This window comes from Phalacrocorax aristotelis, chromosome 16 (assembly GCF_949628215.1).
Source record: "Phalacrocorax aristotelis chromosome 16, bGulAri2.1, whole genome shotgun sequence".
NCBI classification, from domain to species: domain Eukaryota; kingdom Metazoa; phylum Chordata; class Aves; order Suliformes; family Phalacrocoracidae; genus Phalacrocorax; species Phalacrocorax aristotelis.
In genome coordinates this window covers 8,277,566-8,296,178 of record NC_134291.1, presented here as the reverse complement: position 1 = coordinate 8,296,178, position 18,613 = coordinate 8,277,566, and the positions used below count along the sequence as shown (strand labels likewise).

At 59.0% G+C, this 18,613-nt stretch overlaps 1 protein-coding gene across 3 annotated transcripts in view; it reads left to right on the top strand.

Annotated features, from left to right (window-relative positions):
- Positions 1 to 18,243, top strand: part of ARSG (arylsulfatase G) — a 41,747-nt gene extending 23,504 nt beyond the window's left edge. For all 3 annotated transcript variants that reach the window (XM_075111389.1, XM_075111392.1, XM_075111393.1), the window contains exons 7-12: positions 2,588 to 2,781; positions 3,437 to 3,517; positions 6,649 to 6,757; positions 12,333 to 12,453; positions 17,199 to 17,289; positions 17,614 to 18,243. In XM_075111389.1, coding sequence (XP_074967490.1) covers positions 2,588 to 2,781; positions 3,437 to 3,517; positions 6,649 to 6,757; positions 12,333 to 12,453; positions 17,199 to 17,289; positions 17,614 to 17,948 — 931 coding nt within the window. In that variant the 3' untranslated portion in view covers positions 17,949 to 18,243. The remainder of the gene's footprint in view (positions 1 to 2,587; positions 2,782 to 3,436; positions 3,518 to 6,648; positions 6,758 to 12,332; positions 12,454 to 17,198; positions 17,290 to 17,613) is intronic.
- The last annotated feature ends 370 nt before the right edge of the window (positions 18,244 to 18,613 follow it).

The following is an 18,613-nucleotide window of genomic DNA, read 5'->3' as shown; positions in this document are numbered from 1 at the left end:
GATCTGGGGTCTCTGTGGCTTGGTTTCCCAGCCTGCTGCAGGAGGGGGAAGCCACTGAGGCAGCCACCAGTGTTCTGCTGGGCTCACACTGGAAGCCTTGTGGTGTGTCTCCTCTAAAGGGACTGTGTGTGTTTAAAGCCACCAAGGAAGGTCAAAGCCTTTGAGTTGGGCTGTGCCTCCTTCCCGGGGGTAATGTGCAGTGAGATCCCGGCTAGCAGGGATGGGAGGGAGGGAAATGCTGCCATCCCCGTCTTCCGTCCCTCCATCTCTGCGGTGGCACAGGCCGAGGTGGCAGCAGGGTGGCTCTGCCGGGCGGTGGTGGTGCCTCTGTGAGTGGGGGATGCTGGCGGGGGCGTGGGAGCTGGCGCTGGATGGGTGCCCACGGCAGATCTGGTGGTGGGACCAGAGCAGCACCCAGAGGTATTTAAACCCACCCTGTATGTGGGATTTAATCCATTTTGAGAATAAAGCACTCCGAGATCCCTGGCCTTTGGGGTCTGCCTTCCCCAGCCGCATGGGGACACGAGGAGCCCAGGCATGCTCTTCCCCAAGGAACAAAGCGGCTCCTCTGAGACAACGACCCCGAAGCCCTGCTGATGGGTTGTGTAATTTTAATCCCTATTATCTGCGGATTATGAGCTGTGACTTTGCAAAATGCCTCCCTGCAGAGCGAGGAGGGGAAGCGATGCCGGGCAGCCGTGTCAGAGCCCATCCTGTGCCTGCTTGCGGGGATAACACAGACCTGGGGAAGGGCCATGATGGGGGGGGGGTCCTGCAGGCCTGTTTGTATAACGGGGGCAAACAAAGGGCTGGGCAGGGAGCAGCCTGCTGGGAAATGGTTCCCTTTAAGCCTGGGTACCATTTTGCTTGCACAATGCCTATAGCATGATACCTATCCCCTTTGGGTACCAAGAATCGGCCGCAGCGTGGCCTGGCTGCGAGGTCAGGATGCGTGCCTGTAACGGGGCTGGAGAGTAGCTGGGCCCCGGGCTGCTGGGCAGCAGCGGTCCCTCCTCCCGCGCAGACCCCCACCCCTCTGGCTGCAAGGCTGAGAGACCAAACGGGTGAGCTCCGGGCTAACAGGAAAACCCTTTAAACTCCCGATAGTATTTTGGGGTTATCTGTGTTCATGGAGAACAGGATTAAGCAGGTGCCTGCCTTTTCTCTCCTTCTCTTTGATGGCTTATTCCAGTTTTCCTCTGCCTGACTCATTCATTATGGGGCAACAAAAGAACACCGGATCTGTCATCTCAGTGTTTTTTTAACCAGTTGTGTCAAGGTTGAGCAATTCATGGCAGTGAGACTTGGCTCTGCTCAGGACACTTAGAGCATGGTGAACATGGGAGTAAAAGTCAGGGACATTTGTCTTAAGTTATTGATTAAATGTTTGCTCAATATTCAGGAGAATTCTGAAATGTCGATGTGAAAAGCAAACAGGAACACCGTGATCATGAGTCCGTCTGGATGCTGGAGTCCACCTGGTGCTCCCTGGTGGGATGCGAGCTGGGGAAAGCAGCTTTCCCTGCTCCAGTGTCTCTGGCACCCCAAGGGGAGAGGTGCTGTGTAGCCTTTTACAGTGGCAGTTTGTAAGGGGCACATCGGCACCCCCTGACCGCCGGTGTTTTGCAGGGGCTGGGCAGGGTGTCGGGGGACACAGCCCTTTATGGGGCTCCAGTGCTGCTGGGAAAGGATGCGGCAGCTCCAGGCGGGATAGGATTTACTCATTTTCCATCCCCAGGTGGGTGACGAGTAAAGGAAGGAAGTGCCAAAACGCACGTCGGAGGGGCCCTGACAGCTTTCGGGAGGCAGTGATGGGGCAGCCGGGGCCAGGTGCGTGCGCGGGCTGGGGCACGTCCCTGGGATCCGGCCCCTCCCCGCTGCTCGCCATCCCACCCTTCCCCTCCGAGGTCCCTGAGGAAGAGCGGGCCTCGTTGGAGGAGATAAATATAGCTGTAAACAAGAAAACAGGACGTGTCCTCTGATGATTTAAAAGCAAACAGGCAGTGGGGCAGCGCGCGGCGAACGAACGTGCCGCGCTTCTTGTCCTGGGCTGCTCGGCAGCACCGAGGCCGTGCTCAGGGTCAGCGTGGGTGTCCTTCTGCTGCTCGTCCTCTGCTCAAATCACTGGTGGAGGCTGAGTGCTGGCTGGGGAGCGGGAGAAAGGGCCAGAATGGGCCCCGTGAGAGAGGGGATGGAGGCGGGAGTGTGCCAAGGGTGCACCGACGCAGGGCGTTTGGCTGGTGGCTGGCACGCCGTTGGAGATGGAGAAAGGGCCGAGCCTGTCTGAAATGGGAGGACAGTGGACAACAGGGAGAGGTTTAAGCAGGGGAGAAGTGGAGCATGCTGGACCAAGCATCCCCCCTGCAAGGGGAGCGAGTGCCCGGAGGGTTTGTAGCCAGCCGATGCACACAGGGTATTTTTCCCCCCGGGAGCTGCGGCAGAGGCAGGGTTGGCTGCAGGGCTCCCAGAAGGAAGGGCCACTGTTCTGTGTCCCCTGGCTAAGCAGTGCCACCGCCACAGTGACCTCCTGCTACCGCCTTCCCCTTCCCCGACCTGGCTGAACGCTCTCCCCCTCTTCCCTGCACAGAGAGAGCGGACGCCCCTTCTTCCTCTACCTGGCGCTGGCCCACATGCACGTTCCGCTGGAGGTGCCCCCACTGCCCCCAACCTTGAGCAGGGGCATCTACGGAGCCTCCCTGAGCGAGATGGATGCCCTGGTGGGACAGATAAAGCGGGTCGCCGACAGCCACGGAAAGGGCAACACGCTCCTTTGGTTCACAGGTACAGCAGGAAAAGTGGCTGCGGTGGCTGGGGGCGATGCCAGCGGCTGCACCGGCACCAGCCCGGGGTGTGGGTGGGTGGCAGGGGACAGGACCTGTCTGTCCCCTGCCCTCGATGCTCCCAGCTGCTCTGTGGATGGGGAGCGATCAGCAGGCACAGCCTGATGTGCCCGGGGCTGTCACATCACGGGGACTGGGGTCCCAGGCTGCTGCAGCCTCTCAGCTGGGTGCCCACCCCACCACCCCCCTTTGGCCGGAGTGCTGAACTGGCAGGGCCGTGCCTAATTATACTGCAAATCCTCATTCATTAAGAAGCCCAAATCCGCTCTTGCTGAGCAGCCTTCCTAATGAGGATGTCTTGCTCCTGACGACAGGAACTGCTCCGCTGCTCATTAACGCCCAGAGCTGGTGGCAGCCATCCCCGCCCTGTGCCCCAGCTCTGCTCCGGCCCCTCACCAGGGACTTGAGCAGCCCCGGCCCTTGAAAATAAACTTTTAGAAATAAAAAGAAATAAACCCGCTGCTCTTGCTAATGTGGGAAAGCATCACAGGGATGGGAAGGAGGGATGGAGGGGGTCGCTTTCCTTGCTCGCCCCCCATTGCAGAAGTGCACCCTGGTCCTGGTGTTGCTCATGGGGATGTTTCTTTCTCTGGCAGGTGACAATGGCCCCTGGGCACAGAAGTGCGAGCTGGCGGGGCGCCTGGGGCCCTTCGTGGGGGCCTGGCAGAGGCTGCGAGGTAACCTGGCAGTGGGGGGGGGGTCTCCCTGTTCCCTCGAGTGCAGGGGGGGCTGCTCCGCAAAGCCCTTCATTGCCCATCAAGGGGAACACGGGGAGCATTTCACCCCCAGCGTTTCTGCTGGCCACTGCCCTGGGCTGAGTTGCTTTGAAGTCACCCCAGAATAATTTTTTACTTTCAAGCAGTCAAGTTTTCCCCTAAAACCGCTGCTGGGGGGAGCTGGGGCCCCCCCGGTGTCTGTTACCCCAGAGCTTGAGGTGAGTGGCTGCTGGTTTTGGAGGTGGGATGCTCTCACCACCCAAGCACCAGGGCCATCGGCTCCAGCAGGGTCTTGCAGTCCCCAGCCCCAACCCCCCGGAGGGGAGTGCTCGGCAGCCTTCCCAGCGCTGTGGGGCTTTGCTTTTCTTTCTCTCCACCGTTTTGTTGTTTGTTGGGGTTTTGGGTTTTTTTTTCTGCCTTTCCTCCTTTTCCGGCCAAGCCATCTGCTTGGTGGGTTTATTTCAGCCGGAGCGGCCAGAAGCATGCATGAGTCAGGCATTTCCCACTTCTGCTTGTATTACGCAGTGTAAACGCGCGCCGGGCTCGGTTCCCCTCTTTGCTTGGGTCAGCGGGGAGGGAGCGGCGGTGGAGGGGCCGCGGGCGGCAGCGCCTCTTTCCTCCTCCGCTTCCTGACACCCAGGCAATGCAACCGTGGCCGCTTCCCTGGGCAAATCTGCCGCTGGGCTGGCTCGGTTTCCCATTCCCAGAGCCCTTCCTTCAGCTGGCCCCGGGATGAAATCGTAACCTTAATTTGTTGTTTTTTTTTTTTAGTAAACAAACCCTGCTGACGACCTGGGTTGCTCTTAAGCAACCGACAGTCACAAGCTGGAGCAGATGGTACAGGCAGTCCAGTGTTCAGGAACAAAGCTAGGAAAACACAGCCCCTTTCCAGCCTCTCACTGCCCTGTGAAAACACCCCGAGCCCCCGCTATCACGGGAGGCTGGGGAAGAGGTCAGGCTGGCAGGGCTCTGGGAGCTGGCTGTAAATACCGGCCGGGAAGGATGACTTCTGAAATCCTTTGGCTGGCTGTTGCATGGATGTTTTGAAAGCCAGCCCAGTGTTACTGTCTGCTGTTACTGGTCTAACGCTGCAAACACCTGCCTGCGCGGGTGCTGGGCGGGTGGGATTCTCGGCCATACCATCCCAGGGGTGTCATCCCACAGCGGGGAAAAGCCCTTTGAGGAGCAGAAGGGCAGGGGAGGACGGGCTGCTCAGGACTCTATACGTTTCACATAGCTTGGCGTTTCCTTTTAGGGTCCAACCCAAATTCCAGGGATGTTTTCCATTGCTTTCGGGTGGTCACTGGAGTCGGTTCTCCCTGGGCAAAAGCAGCACATCCGTGTGTGCTGCCCCCCTTCTCTGGCTGAGGAGCTTCCCCCAGCCCCCAGCCCAAACCCATCTCCCACCTCTGGGCCAAGAGCCCAGCAAGGGGTGCCGGGGTGGAGATAAGTATTTTGGGGATGTGCTGCTGCCCATGTTTTGAGGCAGGAGTGAGAGGCTCCAGACCTCGTATACCCATGCTGAGGATGTGCTGTGCATGGCAGGAGGGGGGCTGGGGGTTATATCCCAGCATGGGAGTGCTCAGTACAGCTTTCTTGGGAAGCCGTGGCCTCCACAGTCCCCACAGCAGCAGGGCTGCATCATCCCTGCTCTGGACAAAAAACCCTGGTTGGTTTTGGGGTGTTTCAGCCCCATTTACTGCCCAAAGCATTAATGTGAGCTCATTCATGGGCAGCCCTGGTGTCCTGCCCAGCCAGAGGTACTTGGGTGGCTGGAGGGAAATACCCACCCGATGTCCTCCTGGAGACTCCCAGCCATGCACGGAAAAGCCCTTGAAATACAGCTGCCTTGTCAGGAGGACAAGCTACTTAATATATGTGCAGATAAGGGGATTGATATTGATTGCTATAATTGCTATAATTTCCTAGGGCATCCGAAGGCAGGGGAGGCACCTTGCTTAAGCTGTTCGTGATGCATGTTGGAAGCGCTGTTATGTTTCCAGCAGCCACAAGAGTGGACTATTCCTCATGCCACCGACACTGTGGCATCTGTGCCGTATGTGTCCTCCTCCACTCTGGTGGTGTGGGTACGGCAGCATCACTCGGGAGTGCAGGATCAGCCCAGGTGCCTGTAGCATCAGGTGGTGACTCCCAGAGAGGCCAGGCTGGGATGGGGACCAGTGCAGGGACACAGAAGAGCACGGGGCGGCTGTGCTGCAGCAAGGACGTCGCCTTTCTCTTGGCTCTGCCCGGAGGAAATGGCTTTGGGCGAGTGCGGTTGCCATGTGCACGCTGAAAGGCGGGTGGACAAAGGCTTCGCCTGGGAAGTTTGCTCAGTGAATCAGGGTGGGATTTTCTGTTTGCCCCATTCCCAGCCCCTTCCCCCCCAGCTGCCTGGGGCCCTTTGGGCTACAGCCAAAGCAGAGGCTCTCTAATGCCCTTCCACCCGTTTCAATGCTCAGCATCCCCATTTCAGTGCTCAGCATCCCAGGTAGAGAAAGGGACTGGGCAGCTTCCGTGGGCCATGCATCTCAAACCCAAAGGAAGAGCAGGGACGTTTTGGGCCGTGTCAGGGAAACAAGTGAACAGGTTAATTAGCTGGCAGGAGGGTTATCAGCAGGATGGTGTTTTTAATGAAGCGGTTTCCAGCAGGCTGGGGGGCTGTTGGTGCTTTACCACATGGAGGGCAGCAGCCCGCCTGCATGGGGCCATTCGCAGCCCCTGGCATAAATTCCTGCATTTCCTGCCAGCTCCATATTCTTGCCCAACATCAAAAGTGGATGGAAATGTGGCAGCTCCAGCAGCCGGCTGTGTTTCTCATTCTCATTGGAGCCGAGGAGAAGCACAAGGCTGTGCCAAACTGAATCCCCTTTCTTTTCCCTTTCCCTATTTCTTTTAAAAACTCCTGTAAATCTTCTCCCTCCCCTGACTCAGCTCCCTCTCCGGTGAAATTATCCTCCTTTAGGGTCATTGACTCCATCTCTGCCTTTGAGTAGTTCCTTTCCCAGGGAAATGCCAGGGTCGGGAGGTTTCCCCATCAATGCGGAGCTCGTGGGCAGTAGGATGCCAAGCGCTGCCGTTTTCTCTTGCAGGTGGGAGCTCGGCAAAGCAAACGACGTGGGAAGGAGGGCACCGTGTGCCGGCGCTGGCATACTGGCCTGGCCTCATCCCTGCCAAGAGGACGAGCCACGCTCTGCTCAGGTAGGAGCCCGGCCGGATCGCATCAGGGAGCGGGGCAGCCCCTTGGCCCCTGTTCGGAAGGAGCCACCATCCCCATGCTGGGACCCAGGTGATGATCTGGATTTTGGCAGCAGCAGCTGCCTGCACTGGTTATTGCCTGCCTTGTGCCAGACTCTGTACTTTTGCCCTCTCCCAAGCCCGTAAGACTTAATGCTTCAGCAAAGAGGAGTTGAAAGAGCTTTTTGTGAGGCTTGTGGATTGGCGTTAGCAGCCGCCGGGCTCAGCGTGCCTCCTGGCCGCGGTGGCTGAGTGCCTCCCGATAATTAAAAGATGACGATGTTCTCTCTCTCCACCAAGAAGCAGGCTTAGGCTTTGTGGTTTGTGAATGGCTTTATGTGGAGGAGGGTGCGGTTGTGGGAAATGCTGGCTGGAGAGATGGCGCTTGCAATCAGCACAGGATGCGGCCGGGCTGGAAGGTAGCGAGCGACTTTTGCCGTTTCCGGCGAGAGTGGAGGGGAAGGGCTGCTGCCTCCTGCTCCTCGCCTCGCCATGGAGCGCTGCGCTGCGGGGGGCGGCATGGAGGGGTCCTCACTGCAGCGATACTGCGCCTCTGCGTGCAGCCGTTGCACCTCTCCATGCAGCGCTTGCAGCGCTCCCTTGCCGCAGTTGCACCTCTCCATGCAGCACTTGCAGCTGTCCCCTGCAGCAGTTGCACCTCTCCATGCAGCGCTTGCAGCTCTCCCCTGCAGCAGTTGCACCTCTCCATGCAGCGCTTGCAGCGCTCCCTTGCAGCAGTTGCACCTCTCCATGCAGCGCTTGCAGCTCTCCCTTGCAGCAGTTGCACCTCTCCATGCAGCGCTCCCTTGCAGCAGTTGCACCTCTCCATGCAGCACTTGCAGCTCTCCCCTGCAGCAATTGCACCTCTCCATGCAGCGCTTGCAGCGCTCCCTTGCCGCAGTTGCACCTCTCCATGCAGCACTTGCAGCTGTCCCCTGCAGCAGTTGCACCTCTCCATGCAGCGCTTGCAGCTCTCCCCTGCAGCAGTTGCACCTCTCCATGCAGCGCTTGCAGCGCTCCCTTGCAGCAGTTGCACCTCTCCATGCAGCGCTTGCAGCTCTCCCTTGCAGCAGTTGCACCTCTCCATGCAGCGCTCCCTTGCAGCAGTTGCACCTCTCCATGCAGCACTTGCAGCTCTCCCCTGCAGCAATTGCACCTCTCCATGCAGCACTTGCAGCTCTCCCTTGCAGCAGTTGCACCCCTCCATGCAGCGCTTGCAGCGCTCCCTTGCAGCAGTTGCACCTCTCCATGCAGCAGTTGCACCTCTCCATGCAGCGCTTGCAGCGCTCCCTTGCAGCAGTTGCACCTCTCCATGCAGCAGTTGCACCTCTCCATGCAGCGCTTGCAGCGCTCCCTTGCAGCAGTTGCACCTCTCCATGCAGCAGTTGCACCTCTCCATGCAGCGCTTGCAGTGCTCCCTTGCAGCAGTTGCACCTCTCCATGCAGCAGTTGCACCTCTCCATGCAGCGCTTGCCACGCTCCCTTGCAGCAGTTGCACCTCTCCATGCAGCGCTTGCAGCTCTCCCCTGCAGCAGTTGCACCCCTCTTTACAGCCCTCCTTTGCAGCAAATGCAGTGCGGGGGGCACAGCCTGCGCTGGGGGCAGCGTGGTGGGATGCCTCGTCCCCTTTTGTCCCTTGAAGCGCATGATGGTGGAGGTCAGGGTGGTGGGGCCAGGGGCATTGCAGGGCATGGGGAAAGAGCGTCCCAGCTGCTGGAAGCAGGTTCTGACTGGTGGGCCCCAGGCAGGTGTTGGGTGTTTCCAAGGCCCATGAGATAAGCTGGAGTCACTTACTCCTTTATGGCCTGAGGGCAGCTCTGGGGGCTGCATTTTTGCAAGCAGAGGAAGGTGTGAGTCATAAGCTGGATCACTGACATCTGGCAGAAGGGATGGGGCGCACGCAGCACCCCTTGGGTTTCACCTCCAAACCCTTCCCCTCCGCGGGTGGGTGATGGGCCAACCACTGGGACACAGGGCAGAGCTGCCAGCCCGCCCGCAGCGGGTCGGCCAGGGCAGTGCAGGATCGGTGCCCATCCCCATCCCCCTGTCCCGCCAGCCTCCGCGCCCCCCTGCGCACGCTGCAGCCCTGCCGCCAAGCCCAGGCTCTCCACTTATCTCCTCAAAGACCTTATCTCCTGCATTTCCCAACTCCAGTCCAGCAGGTTGGACAGCTGGAAATCTAGAAAGCTGTTGCCAGCGTAGTCTGTGCTGTGTGCCAGGCGCTCGGAAAGGGGCTCTGTAGCTCCCCAGGAGCCGGAGCACACGCAGCGTCCTCCCCAGCACAGCCTGGCATTGCCACAGGGCCGTGCCGGGCTGGTGCAGGGGGATGCCCAGCTGTGCAGGGGGATGCCCTGGCATCAGGAGGAGGGAACCCCCTGTTTGGGAGGCAGCCCAGAGCCAGTGTTGGGGACACAAGCGATGGCTCGTGCTCAGAAAGGTGTCACCACTGTGGTCCCGGCCATGGCCTGAGCTCTCAGTCAGGGGATGCGGAAGGATGCAGAGGGACGTGGAGGGACGTGGAGGGCAGGGGCTACTCGGTGCTCGCAGTGTGTCGGGGCGGGTGGCTTTTCACTGCACCTAGAGTTGCCCTTGGGGAGATCCTTCAAAGGACGAGCATGTGAAATAGAGTGGTTGAAGACTTGTGCCCCCAGCTGATGGGAAAGACCAAGAAGCTGGGGAGGGAATGAAATCTGTGTGCGGATGCGAATGGGAGTCCTCTGCACACAAGGAGAGACCTCTGTCTGGTGAGATCCCCTGGGAAGGGCAGGGGCTGGGCAAGGGCAAGCGTTAACTGTCTGCATGAGCCTCCTTCTGCCCCTGAGGTTATGAAAATGCTGACAGTCTTTGCCATCTGGCTCAGAAGAAGAGCCTGCCCAGGACTGCGCCTTGTCTCTCCCCAGCATCACTTGGCTTCGCGTCCTCCCCGGCACAGGGAGCGGAGGGGTGAGCGAGGGTGAGCGTGCCGGGGGCTGGGGAACCTGAAGCCAGCAGAGAAATGCTGATGCATCGCCACAGACCTGCACCTGCACGCCAGTTTCTGCAGAAAACTGCCTTGTCGGCTTTTCTTAATTATGTTTAATTGTCAGAGCCACCTGCCGTGTTTCTGCCCTTCCTTGCCCCAACCCAAAGTAGGGCACAGAAGAAATAGGTCAGTGGGGTGGTGAAGCAGCAAATTGCACCACCCTAGTTGTGCCGGCGGCGTGGGGCTGGGCAGGTTGGGCAAGCCGGTTGGGGTGTGGGGAGAGCTGGTTCAACTGCCTGCAGCTGCCTGCAGCTGCCTGCACCACCTCATCGCCAGGGCAGGGCAGCACGCCCCGCTGCCGTCGTGCCCAGGACGCTCATCGCCACCGCAGCGCCCCGGGCAGCAGGCAGGGAGCTGCCTGTCCCTGGGCGCTGCCAGACCCTTTTCCCTCGGCAGTCAGGGCAGCAGCAGGACACTGGAGTGACTTTATTAAATCTCCCTTGGCCAGGACTGGGGTTGGCAGCGTGGCTTCCTCTTTCCCTGCAACACGGCTTCCCCAGCTTGGCTGCCGAGATGTGCCTGCTGGCAGGGCTTTTGCTTAGATGCTGACTTTGCCCAAAATCCTACTTTTTTGGTGCCTTTTTCCACGGGTTACATCTGCCCATGGCTGGGGGGGATCTCTGACCACCTCTGCGCTCTGTCACACTGTCCTCCCACCTCAGTGATGGTTTCCAGTGGTCCCATCTGCTGGGTCGGGGCTGCTCGGTGCAACCCTGCGAGCACCCCCATGCATCGTGCTGGGGGCCAGATCCTGAGGGTGCTGAGCACCCCCGGGACCAGGAGCACTGACTGGCATCTGCCCTGGGCTGCCATTTCAGGTGGACCCGGGCTGACCCCAGCGAGGTGCCCTGCCTTGGGCACAGTGGGGAGCCAGAATTTTTTTCGGCGCCTCCTGGCTCTCCTGGCTGCTGGGGCTGTCTCCGCGAGCACGCCGTACCGGGGCTGCCTCTCAGCAGTGTTTGTTCTTATTTGTTCTCTCCGTCTCTTAGCAGCTAAATTAAAACTCATTGAATGGGAGAACCTGGGGCCCTTAAGCCCTGAGCTCTTTTTTCTCTCTGCTCACGCAGCTGCCATCATGCACTGGGCAGCAGGAACGTGGTGGCAGGACCACAGTGGCACCCTGGGTGCCCCCAGTTGGGGCACCTGGTGCTTTCACCTCTCCCAGCAGTTTCCTTGCCCCAGCGGATCCCCTGAGCCTCTGGCACGATGGTTTTGTAGCCAGGGGGATGCGGGCTGAGCCCCCGCCAGCTGCCCGGCACCCGTGGCTCTGCCGGCTCATCAGCTCCGGTGCCACAGCCTCATCCCAGGGGAGAGCAGCGCTGCGATGTGTCACTTGGCCACACTGACCTCCTGCTGTCCCTCGGGGCCGTGGGACACCCCTGGTGCAGGGTGGCTCCTTTCAGAGGCGTGGGGTTGCCCCACAACCACATCTGCAAGAGGGAGGGATGCTCCCAGCGGTGGTGAAGGGCACGGGACACTTGCACCCTGCAGGAGTGGGATGTGGGGGGTGAGGATCAGACGTGGGGGCTGTGAGTGGGCTGTCCCCATCCCGCTGGAGTTGAGCCCGGACCCGACTGGGCAACGTGGCCAGTGGAGCGGGGAAGCCCATGCCCAGGCTGCGCGGGGGGTTGGCAGCAGGGCTGGGTGATCCCTGTCCCACCCTAGCAATGACTTTGCTCAGCCTGTGGTCACTCTGCACCGCAGGGATGTGCCGGCGGGTGGGAATCGCCGCGGCCGAGCTCTGGCCCTGGGGCCACAGGTAACAGGCGGGAAAGCAGAGACTCTCCCTCTCTGCATCCCCATGGAGCCAGAGGGACACCGGGTCACCCGCTCCTTCCCTGCGTCCCTCCACACTGGGAAGTGACCAAGAATGAGCCCCGAGCGCTCGTTTGTGGCTGAGGCCCCTGAAAAACCCGAGAGGTTTACGGTGGAAATGCTGACGGGTGTTTTGGTGGGAGTGGACAAAATAGCACCGCTCTCATTTTCCATTCTGGCTGCGACGGCTCATGCTGCGCCATGCAAAAGCGAGACCACATTTTCCTGGGGCGACAGGATCTGCTGTCATTGGCGTAAAAAGTCCCTGTGCTAGCACTTTCTCCGGAGGGTGACCTGCTGCCTCCCCCATGTGTCCCTGGGGGGGGAGGAGGGTGGGAGGGGGCTGCCCCGCTCCCCACCGTGCCCCTGCCCCGGGGCTGCGGGATTTGCCGGGCGCGGGAGTGGCAGATCCTGGCTGAACCCGCAGCGCCTGGCGAGCAGCCGGTGCCGGGGGTGGGAGGTGTGCGAAGCGAGGGCTTGCTGGGGCCGAGTCACTGCTTGAAGCCAGTTTTAACCTTTTCTGCAGAGCTCAGCTGTTGGGACTGGTGCAGGGAAGCAGCCAACCCCCCCCCAGGGCACTCCCCTGCCATCAGTGCACCAAGTGCCCCCCACGGGTGAGGGGCTGCGGGGTGCAGGTGGGGTTGGGGGGACCCTCTGGGGATCTTCGCTCCTTGCTCTGATGAAAGCCACCTCTTTCCCCAGCACCCTGGACATCTTCCCTACGCTGGTGGCCCTGGCTGGGGCAGCGCTTCCCCCGAGCAGGCGCTTTGATGGCTTGGATGTGACCCCGGTTCTCTTTGGGTGGTCAGACGTGGGGCACAAGGTAAGGCAGAGCGACCCTCCCCTGGTGATGTCCTCCTCCTGATGGCAGGTCCTACCACCTCTGAGCTAAAACAGGTAAGTGGGGGGTGGAAAGGCTCAGATCTGGTGACGTGCGGACCCATGGGAGCATCATCCCCCCTTGGTCCAGAGGAGGACAGCCAGAGATGGCCAGGTGCTGTACCAAGGCTGGGCTTGGGGTACTGGAGTACTGGTTTTGGGTTAACAAGGAGTTGTCTTAGCTGAGAGAAGTGCTGTGTTCGTAAATCTGGGATTATAGGTGAAAATGCCTGTGCATGCAGCCTGGCGAGTGTTCCCACACGCTGGCAGGGCTATGCCTGTTGTCCCGGGGGACACCATCCCAGGGGGTGCTTGGGCTTGCCTGCTCCCACGGCAGCCCCACGGTGCCCAGCACGGCATGTCTCCTTTCCAATCGCAAAAGGTACGCCGGCGTGGGAAACAAAAGATCCCAGGGGCTCGGACCTGGTTGTATCCGCTTTATTTATCTTGCCAGATTGAGACATAACGAAGCCCTCCTTCTCCCAGCTCCTTGGCTGGGGAACGTGCCTGTTACTGATGTTCAAGCGGGGCAGCCCATCCGTACCCTGCAGCTCTGCCCATACAAAAGGAGCTGCTGACAGCTCCTTTAAGCCTAAAAAACGCAGTTAGCAGAACAAGCAGTATGGCGTTGCATTTTTCTCAGAGTTGCACAAGATTCTTGCAGAACCAAAAGAAAAAGAAAAAAAAAAAGTGGCTTTAATAGCAGTCCCATAGATAAAGCCTGATTTTGCTTTTAAAGTTCACCCTCCTGCGAGCACCACGAGCCAGCTCCCAGTGGGGATCTTGGATTTGTTTTCTGTGTCCATCAGGGTTTTGGTATTTGCTTTGTATTTATGGAACCCTCTGCTGAACCGTGAGATAAAGCGGGGAAGCGGATGGGATGCGGCCAGTGCGCTCCTCTGTGCTCCTCAGGATTAACCCTCCTCTGCACGCGTGGCGCTGGGGGGAGGAACTGGCTGTTTGCTGGGAGCGATGGGTAGCTGGGAGCGATGGGTTGCTGGGAGCAATGGGTAGCTGGGAGCGATGGGTTGCTGGGAGCAATGGGTAGCTGGGAGCGATGGGTTGCTGGGAGCGATGGTTTGTTGGGAGCGATGGGTAGCTGGGAGCGATGGGTAGCTGGGAGCAATGGGTAGCTGGGAGCGATGGGTTGCTGGGAGCGATGGTTTGTTGGGAGCGATGGGTAGCTGGGAGCGATGGGTTGCTGGGAGTGATGGGTAGCTGGGAGCGATGGGTTGCTGGGAGTGATGGTTTGTTGGGAGCGATGGGTAGCTGGGAGCGATGGTAGCTGGGAGCGATGGTTTGTTGGGAGCGATGGGTAGCTGGGAGCAATGGTAGCTGGGAGTGATGGGTTGCTGGGAGCGATGGTAGCTGGGAGCGATGGGTAGCTGGGAGCGATGGTTTGCTGGGAGCGATGGGTAGCTGGGAGCGATGGGTTGCTGGGAGTGATGGGTTGCTGGGAGTGATGGTTTGTTGGGAGCGATGGGTAGCTGGGAGCGATGGTAGCTGGGAGCGATGGTTTGCTGGGAGCGATGGTAGCTGGGAGCGATGGTTTGCTGGGAGCGATGGGTAGCTGGGAGCGATGGGTTGCTGCGAGCGATGGTTTGCTGCGAGCGATGGGTTGCTGGGAGCGATGGGTAGCTGGGAGCGATGGTTTGCTGCGAGCGATGGGCAGCTGGGAGCGATGGTTTGCTGGGAGCGATGGGTAGCTGGGAGCGATGGGTTGCTGCGAGCGATGGTTTGCTGCGAGCGATGGGTTGCTGGGAGCGATGGGTTGCTGCGAGCGATGGTTTGCTGCGAGCGATGGGTTGCTGGGAGCGATGGGTAGCTGGGAGCGATGGGTAGCTGGGAACGATGGGTTGCTGGGAGCGATGGTAGCTGGGAGCGATGGGTAGCTGGGAGCGATGGGTTGCTGGGAGTGATGGTAGCTGGGAGCGATGGGTTGCTGGGAGCGATGGTAGCTGGGAGCGATGGGTAGCTGGGAGCGATGGGTTGCTGGGAGCGATGGTAGCTGGGAGCGATGGGTAGCTGGGAACGATGGGTTGCTGGGAGCGATGGTAGCTGGGAGCGATGGGTAGCTGGGAGCGATGGGTTGCTGGGAGCGATGGGTTGCTGGGTGTTAGGGCGCGGTGGAGGGGCACAAGCCTGTGCCAGCCATTCCTGTATGTTTCAGACCAAGGAATAAAGCCCTGAGCTGCGATGCACCGCCAGCTCCCTGGGCTTCCCCAGCATCACCCTGGCCCAGTACTTTTTTTGGGAGGGTCGTACTGCAATCATGGGTGAATTAACCCCTCGGGGGCTGGGAGCCGGGGGCACAGTGTGGTTGATCCTGCCCATCGTGGCAGCGCAAGCAGGGTGGGCATCCCTGGGGGATGCAACCCAGCTGCCCACAGTGCTGCAGGACAGAGTGACCTTGGGGGGAAACACAGCACCTGCCGGCTCCAGCCCCACGTGGTGGCCGGGAGCAAGCTTGTGTTCCTGCTGCCTCCCCTCTTGGCTCTCTGCCTTTCATCTCCCTCTTGTGAGCAGCTGATAGCAACCCACATCCCCCCACCTTTGACGTTGCAGGGTTTTCCTTGACACAAATCCTCCCGAAAGCGGTTCCTTTGCTCACCCCACCGCCCAGTTTCCGCATGCCACCGGCAGCTGCTTTCCTAACTGAGGTCCCTTGGGCGGCTGGGGCTCCCCAGCGCGAGCTGCCTGGGATAACCTTGCTCGGCGTCCCAGCCCGCGCGCTCGGCACTGGCACAACCTGTGACGGGGCTGGGGTGACGCCAAGGTCCTGTTTTGAGCAAAGGCTATTTACAGTAAAAATAAACACATCCTACAAAATGTATCAAGGGTACAAGTGTCAGACAAATAAGCTCTTTCCATTAGCTTAATGGCAGAGGGGTGTGTGCCTGCTCCCCTCGTGCTTGCTCGCTTGTGCAAACAGCCCAGAGCACTGTGTTCAGACAACAGGTTTTCTGGGGAGAAAAGGCTTTCCCCCCCCCCCCCCCTTTTTTTTTTAATTAAAATAACGAAGTCAAAGATCAATAGAAGGGTTGGAGACCTGGGAATGTTTCTTGAACGGGCTCAGCTGAAACAAGCTCCTTAATTATGCAGTAAGTTATACTGGTTTTTCTTAGCGTGGGGTTTTATGAGGCAGGTTTAGGAACGTACTTGTTGGTAGCAAGGGAGGTTTGAGTAGCTTTACACAGACACGGCAGCATCCCAGCTGCGCTGCTGAAGGTAACGCCGACTGGCAACAGGCTGTAGGCAAAGCTTTAGGCCTGGAAGCAGGCGAATTGGTTCAGTTCCTGGTACCTCGGCTTCATGGGCCCTTGGATATTTGCTGATTTCTACTTTGGAGCTGTTTTATTCTGACCAAGGAGCCTCAGCATAAGGACACTCTCTAGCAGGGATTTCCTCCTTGCAGCAGGCTTATACTGCACCACCTCTTCCACTTTACGCCCTTAATATTTTTCCCTGAAACATGATTTTCAAAACAAATTCCAGAAGGTGATTTTTTTTTTTTAAATTTGCCTTGCAATGGAGGGCAATAGAGCAAATGGAGAGCATTTAGAACTCACCCGCCACCCTGAACCCTGGCATTTCTTGGATGAGTTACCAGCTGGCCCCCCAAGACAGCGGCCGCATCCGGACCAGGCGGCGTGGGAGCGACACCCCCGGGCGACCGAGCGGGGTGCCCGGCGGTGCTGCGTGCCGGGGCAGGCTCCGCGCCGGGCACCTGCTAAGGCACTGCCGCGCCGATCAGCTGTGAACGCTGTTACTAAACTTGGCACCGCAGCTGCCTACAACTTCAGCAGATGTTTCTAATTTTTAGCACAGTGGAAATTTCTTGAATCACTTTTAAACTCAATTCCCAGGGAGGAAACCTCAAGTGACTCATCCCTCAATGAAGCCATTGGCTCGGCGGCAGATATTATCTGACAGACGAGCCCGCTGAACTGTCCAGCTCACTTGTCTTGTCGCTCCCGTGTGCCAAATCAGTCGTCCTGTGTGGATCAAGTGTCCTAAATACCGAAAGGGAGAGATTCGACCCACCCTTCCCTCCTTCCCTTCCTTCTCACCGCCGTTCCCTGTGCCGGGAGGGCTGTTGTTAGGGAAGGGAGCGCTCGCACAGCGGGGTGAGTCAGCGGTGGAGGCAGGCCGGGAGTGATGTTCCAGCACCTCACCTACCCGTGCAGCCTCTGCTTTGCATGAGCTCACCCTCAGCTTGTGGCTTGCTGCTGGTCCCAGGCGATGATCTGGCTCCCTTAGAAGCTGCTGACACTAGCTGAGCTGTGAGCATCGAGGGAGATGGGTGTTTTGTTGGCACGGGGCAGCAGCAGGTGACACAGCACCTGAGACCATCCCAGCTCCGAAATACTCTGCCCTGCTCTGCCGAAAGCCCTGGCACCTCTGTGATCCCTTTTCTACAGCAGAACTGGTCTGGGGAGGTAAACTCAGGGGTCCTGCACGCAGGGCCAGCAAGGCACAAGTGAGAAGAGGATGGTGTTTCCTGGTGCCTTTTTGCTGTCACCCCACCCTTTAGCAAGTAAAACTCAGTCGGTTGCTCAGTCTAGGCATTAAATGGTGTCTCTGAAAGTGTGGCTGGGTGGGATGTGGTCTCGTTCAGGGAGGAGCAGGTGTCACAGAGCAGGTTTTCTCTGCAATGAGCTCACGGGCACCTTTTTGTTCTTCCTTCAGGTTCTGCTCCATCCCAACAGCGGGGCAGCTGGGAAGGACGGCGAGATAGAGGCGCTACGGCTGGCTCAGTACAAGGCATTTTACACCACAGGTACTGTGTCCTTTTTAGAGATTGTAAAGTCCAGGAAAAAAACTTGTGGAATTCTTGGTTCCCCACAGGTACATGTAAACACCAACTCAGGTTAATTCAAGCAAGAGCAAACCTAACAAGGATAAGCATGTGCCCGCCTATGCCTGTGATGGGCTTTGCAGCCCCGGGGCTGTTGGCCTCGGGAGCACTCTTGGACTAGCAGCAGGACCTGGGCTCCCAAAGCTGGGACATGGTGGGACTGGGTCATCACAGGTGGGTGAGGAATACAGCGGTGATCCCTGGGCGCTCTGGGACTCCAGTGTTTTTCTCTCGTTTCCTCCCTAGGAGGGGCGATGGCTTGCGATGGGAGCGTTGGGTCAGCTGAGCATCACCAGCCACCCCTCATTTTCAATCTGGATCACGATATCCAGGAGCAGGAGCCTTTGGACGTGGCATCCAGAGAGTATCAGGCAGTGCTGCCTGCAATCAGCAGGGCTTATGCCCAAGCTCTGGAGGACATCGCAACAGACAACATCTCAGTTGCAGATTACTCCAAAGACCCGGCCGCAACCCCCTGCTGCAACGCACAGCACGTGGCCTGCCGCTGCCAAGCGCCCGGGCCTCAGGCAGCCGTGCTGGACCGTCACATGGAAATAAGAGCCATGCAGCTTTGTGTTTAAGCAAATAATTGCTCAGGCTGCTCCTTTCCCGAGTCTGGTTTCTGTGAATAGGACTGTTGTGCATGCGGGCTCCAGGCTGGAGGCTGGCCACGGAGGAGAGGGATGGAGGCTGCGATCCCCTTTGCTCGGTGCTGTGAAGCAGGGAGGTGAGTTAGTTGTGAGTCTGTGTGAGCACCCAGAGGGTCCCCTTTGCTGCAGTGCCTGGTGGCTCTGGGCACGTGGATGGAGACAGGCTTTTTGTAGGGCTCTTTAGTTGATAAAAAGCCAGGTCTTGGATTAAAACTACCTTCTGTGAGAGCAGACTTTGGGAGAGAATTCCTTGGGGAAATTTGCTTGGCTTTCCTCTAAAATGGACCTTACAGGAGTGATTGGTGGGAGCACAAGGCAGGGGAGGACGGGGCCCACAGCCTCTGAGCAAGCATCCCTTCTGCTGCTGAGACCCTGGAAGTCTGTGGCTGCAGAGAGGAAATTCCTGGCTGGCACAAGGTGAGTGCCCTGGGAAACAGAGCACCTGCCCCTCCAGCTGCAAGTGAGGCTTATTAACAGGGTTACCTTAAAGACCCAGCTGTCTGTGAAAGAAAGAGGGTCCTGGGCTCTCCCTGACCACTGCCCTCCTCGTGGACAGGATGCTTGGCTTGTCCTGTGGCTGCTTTGCACTGCCTCAG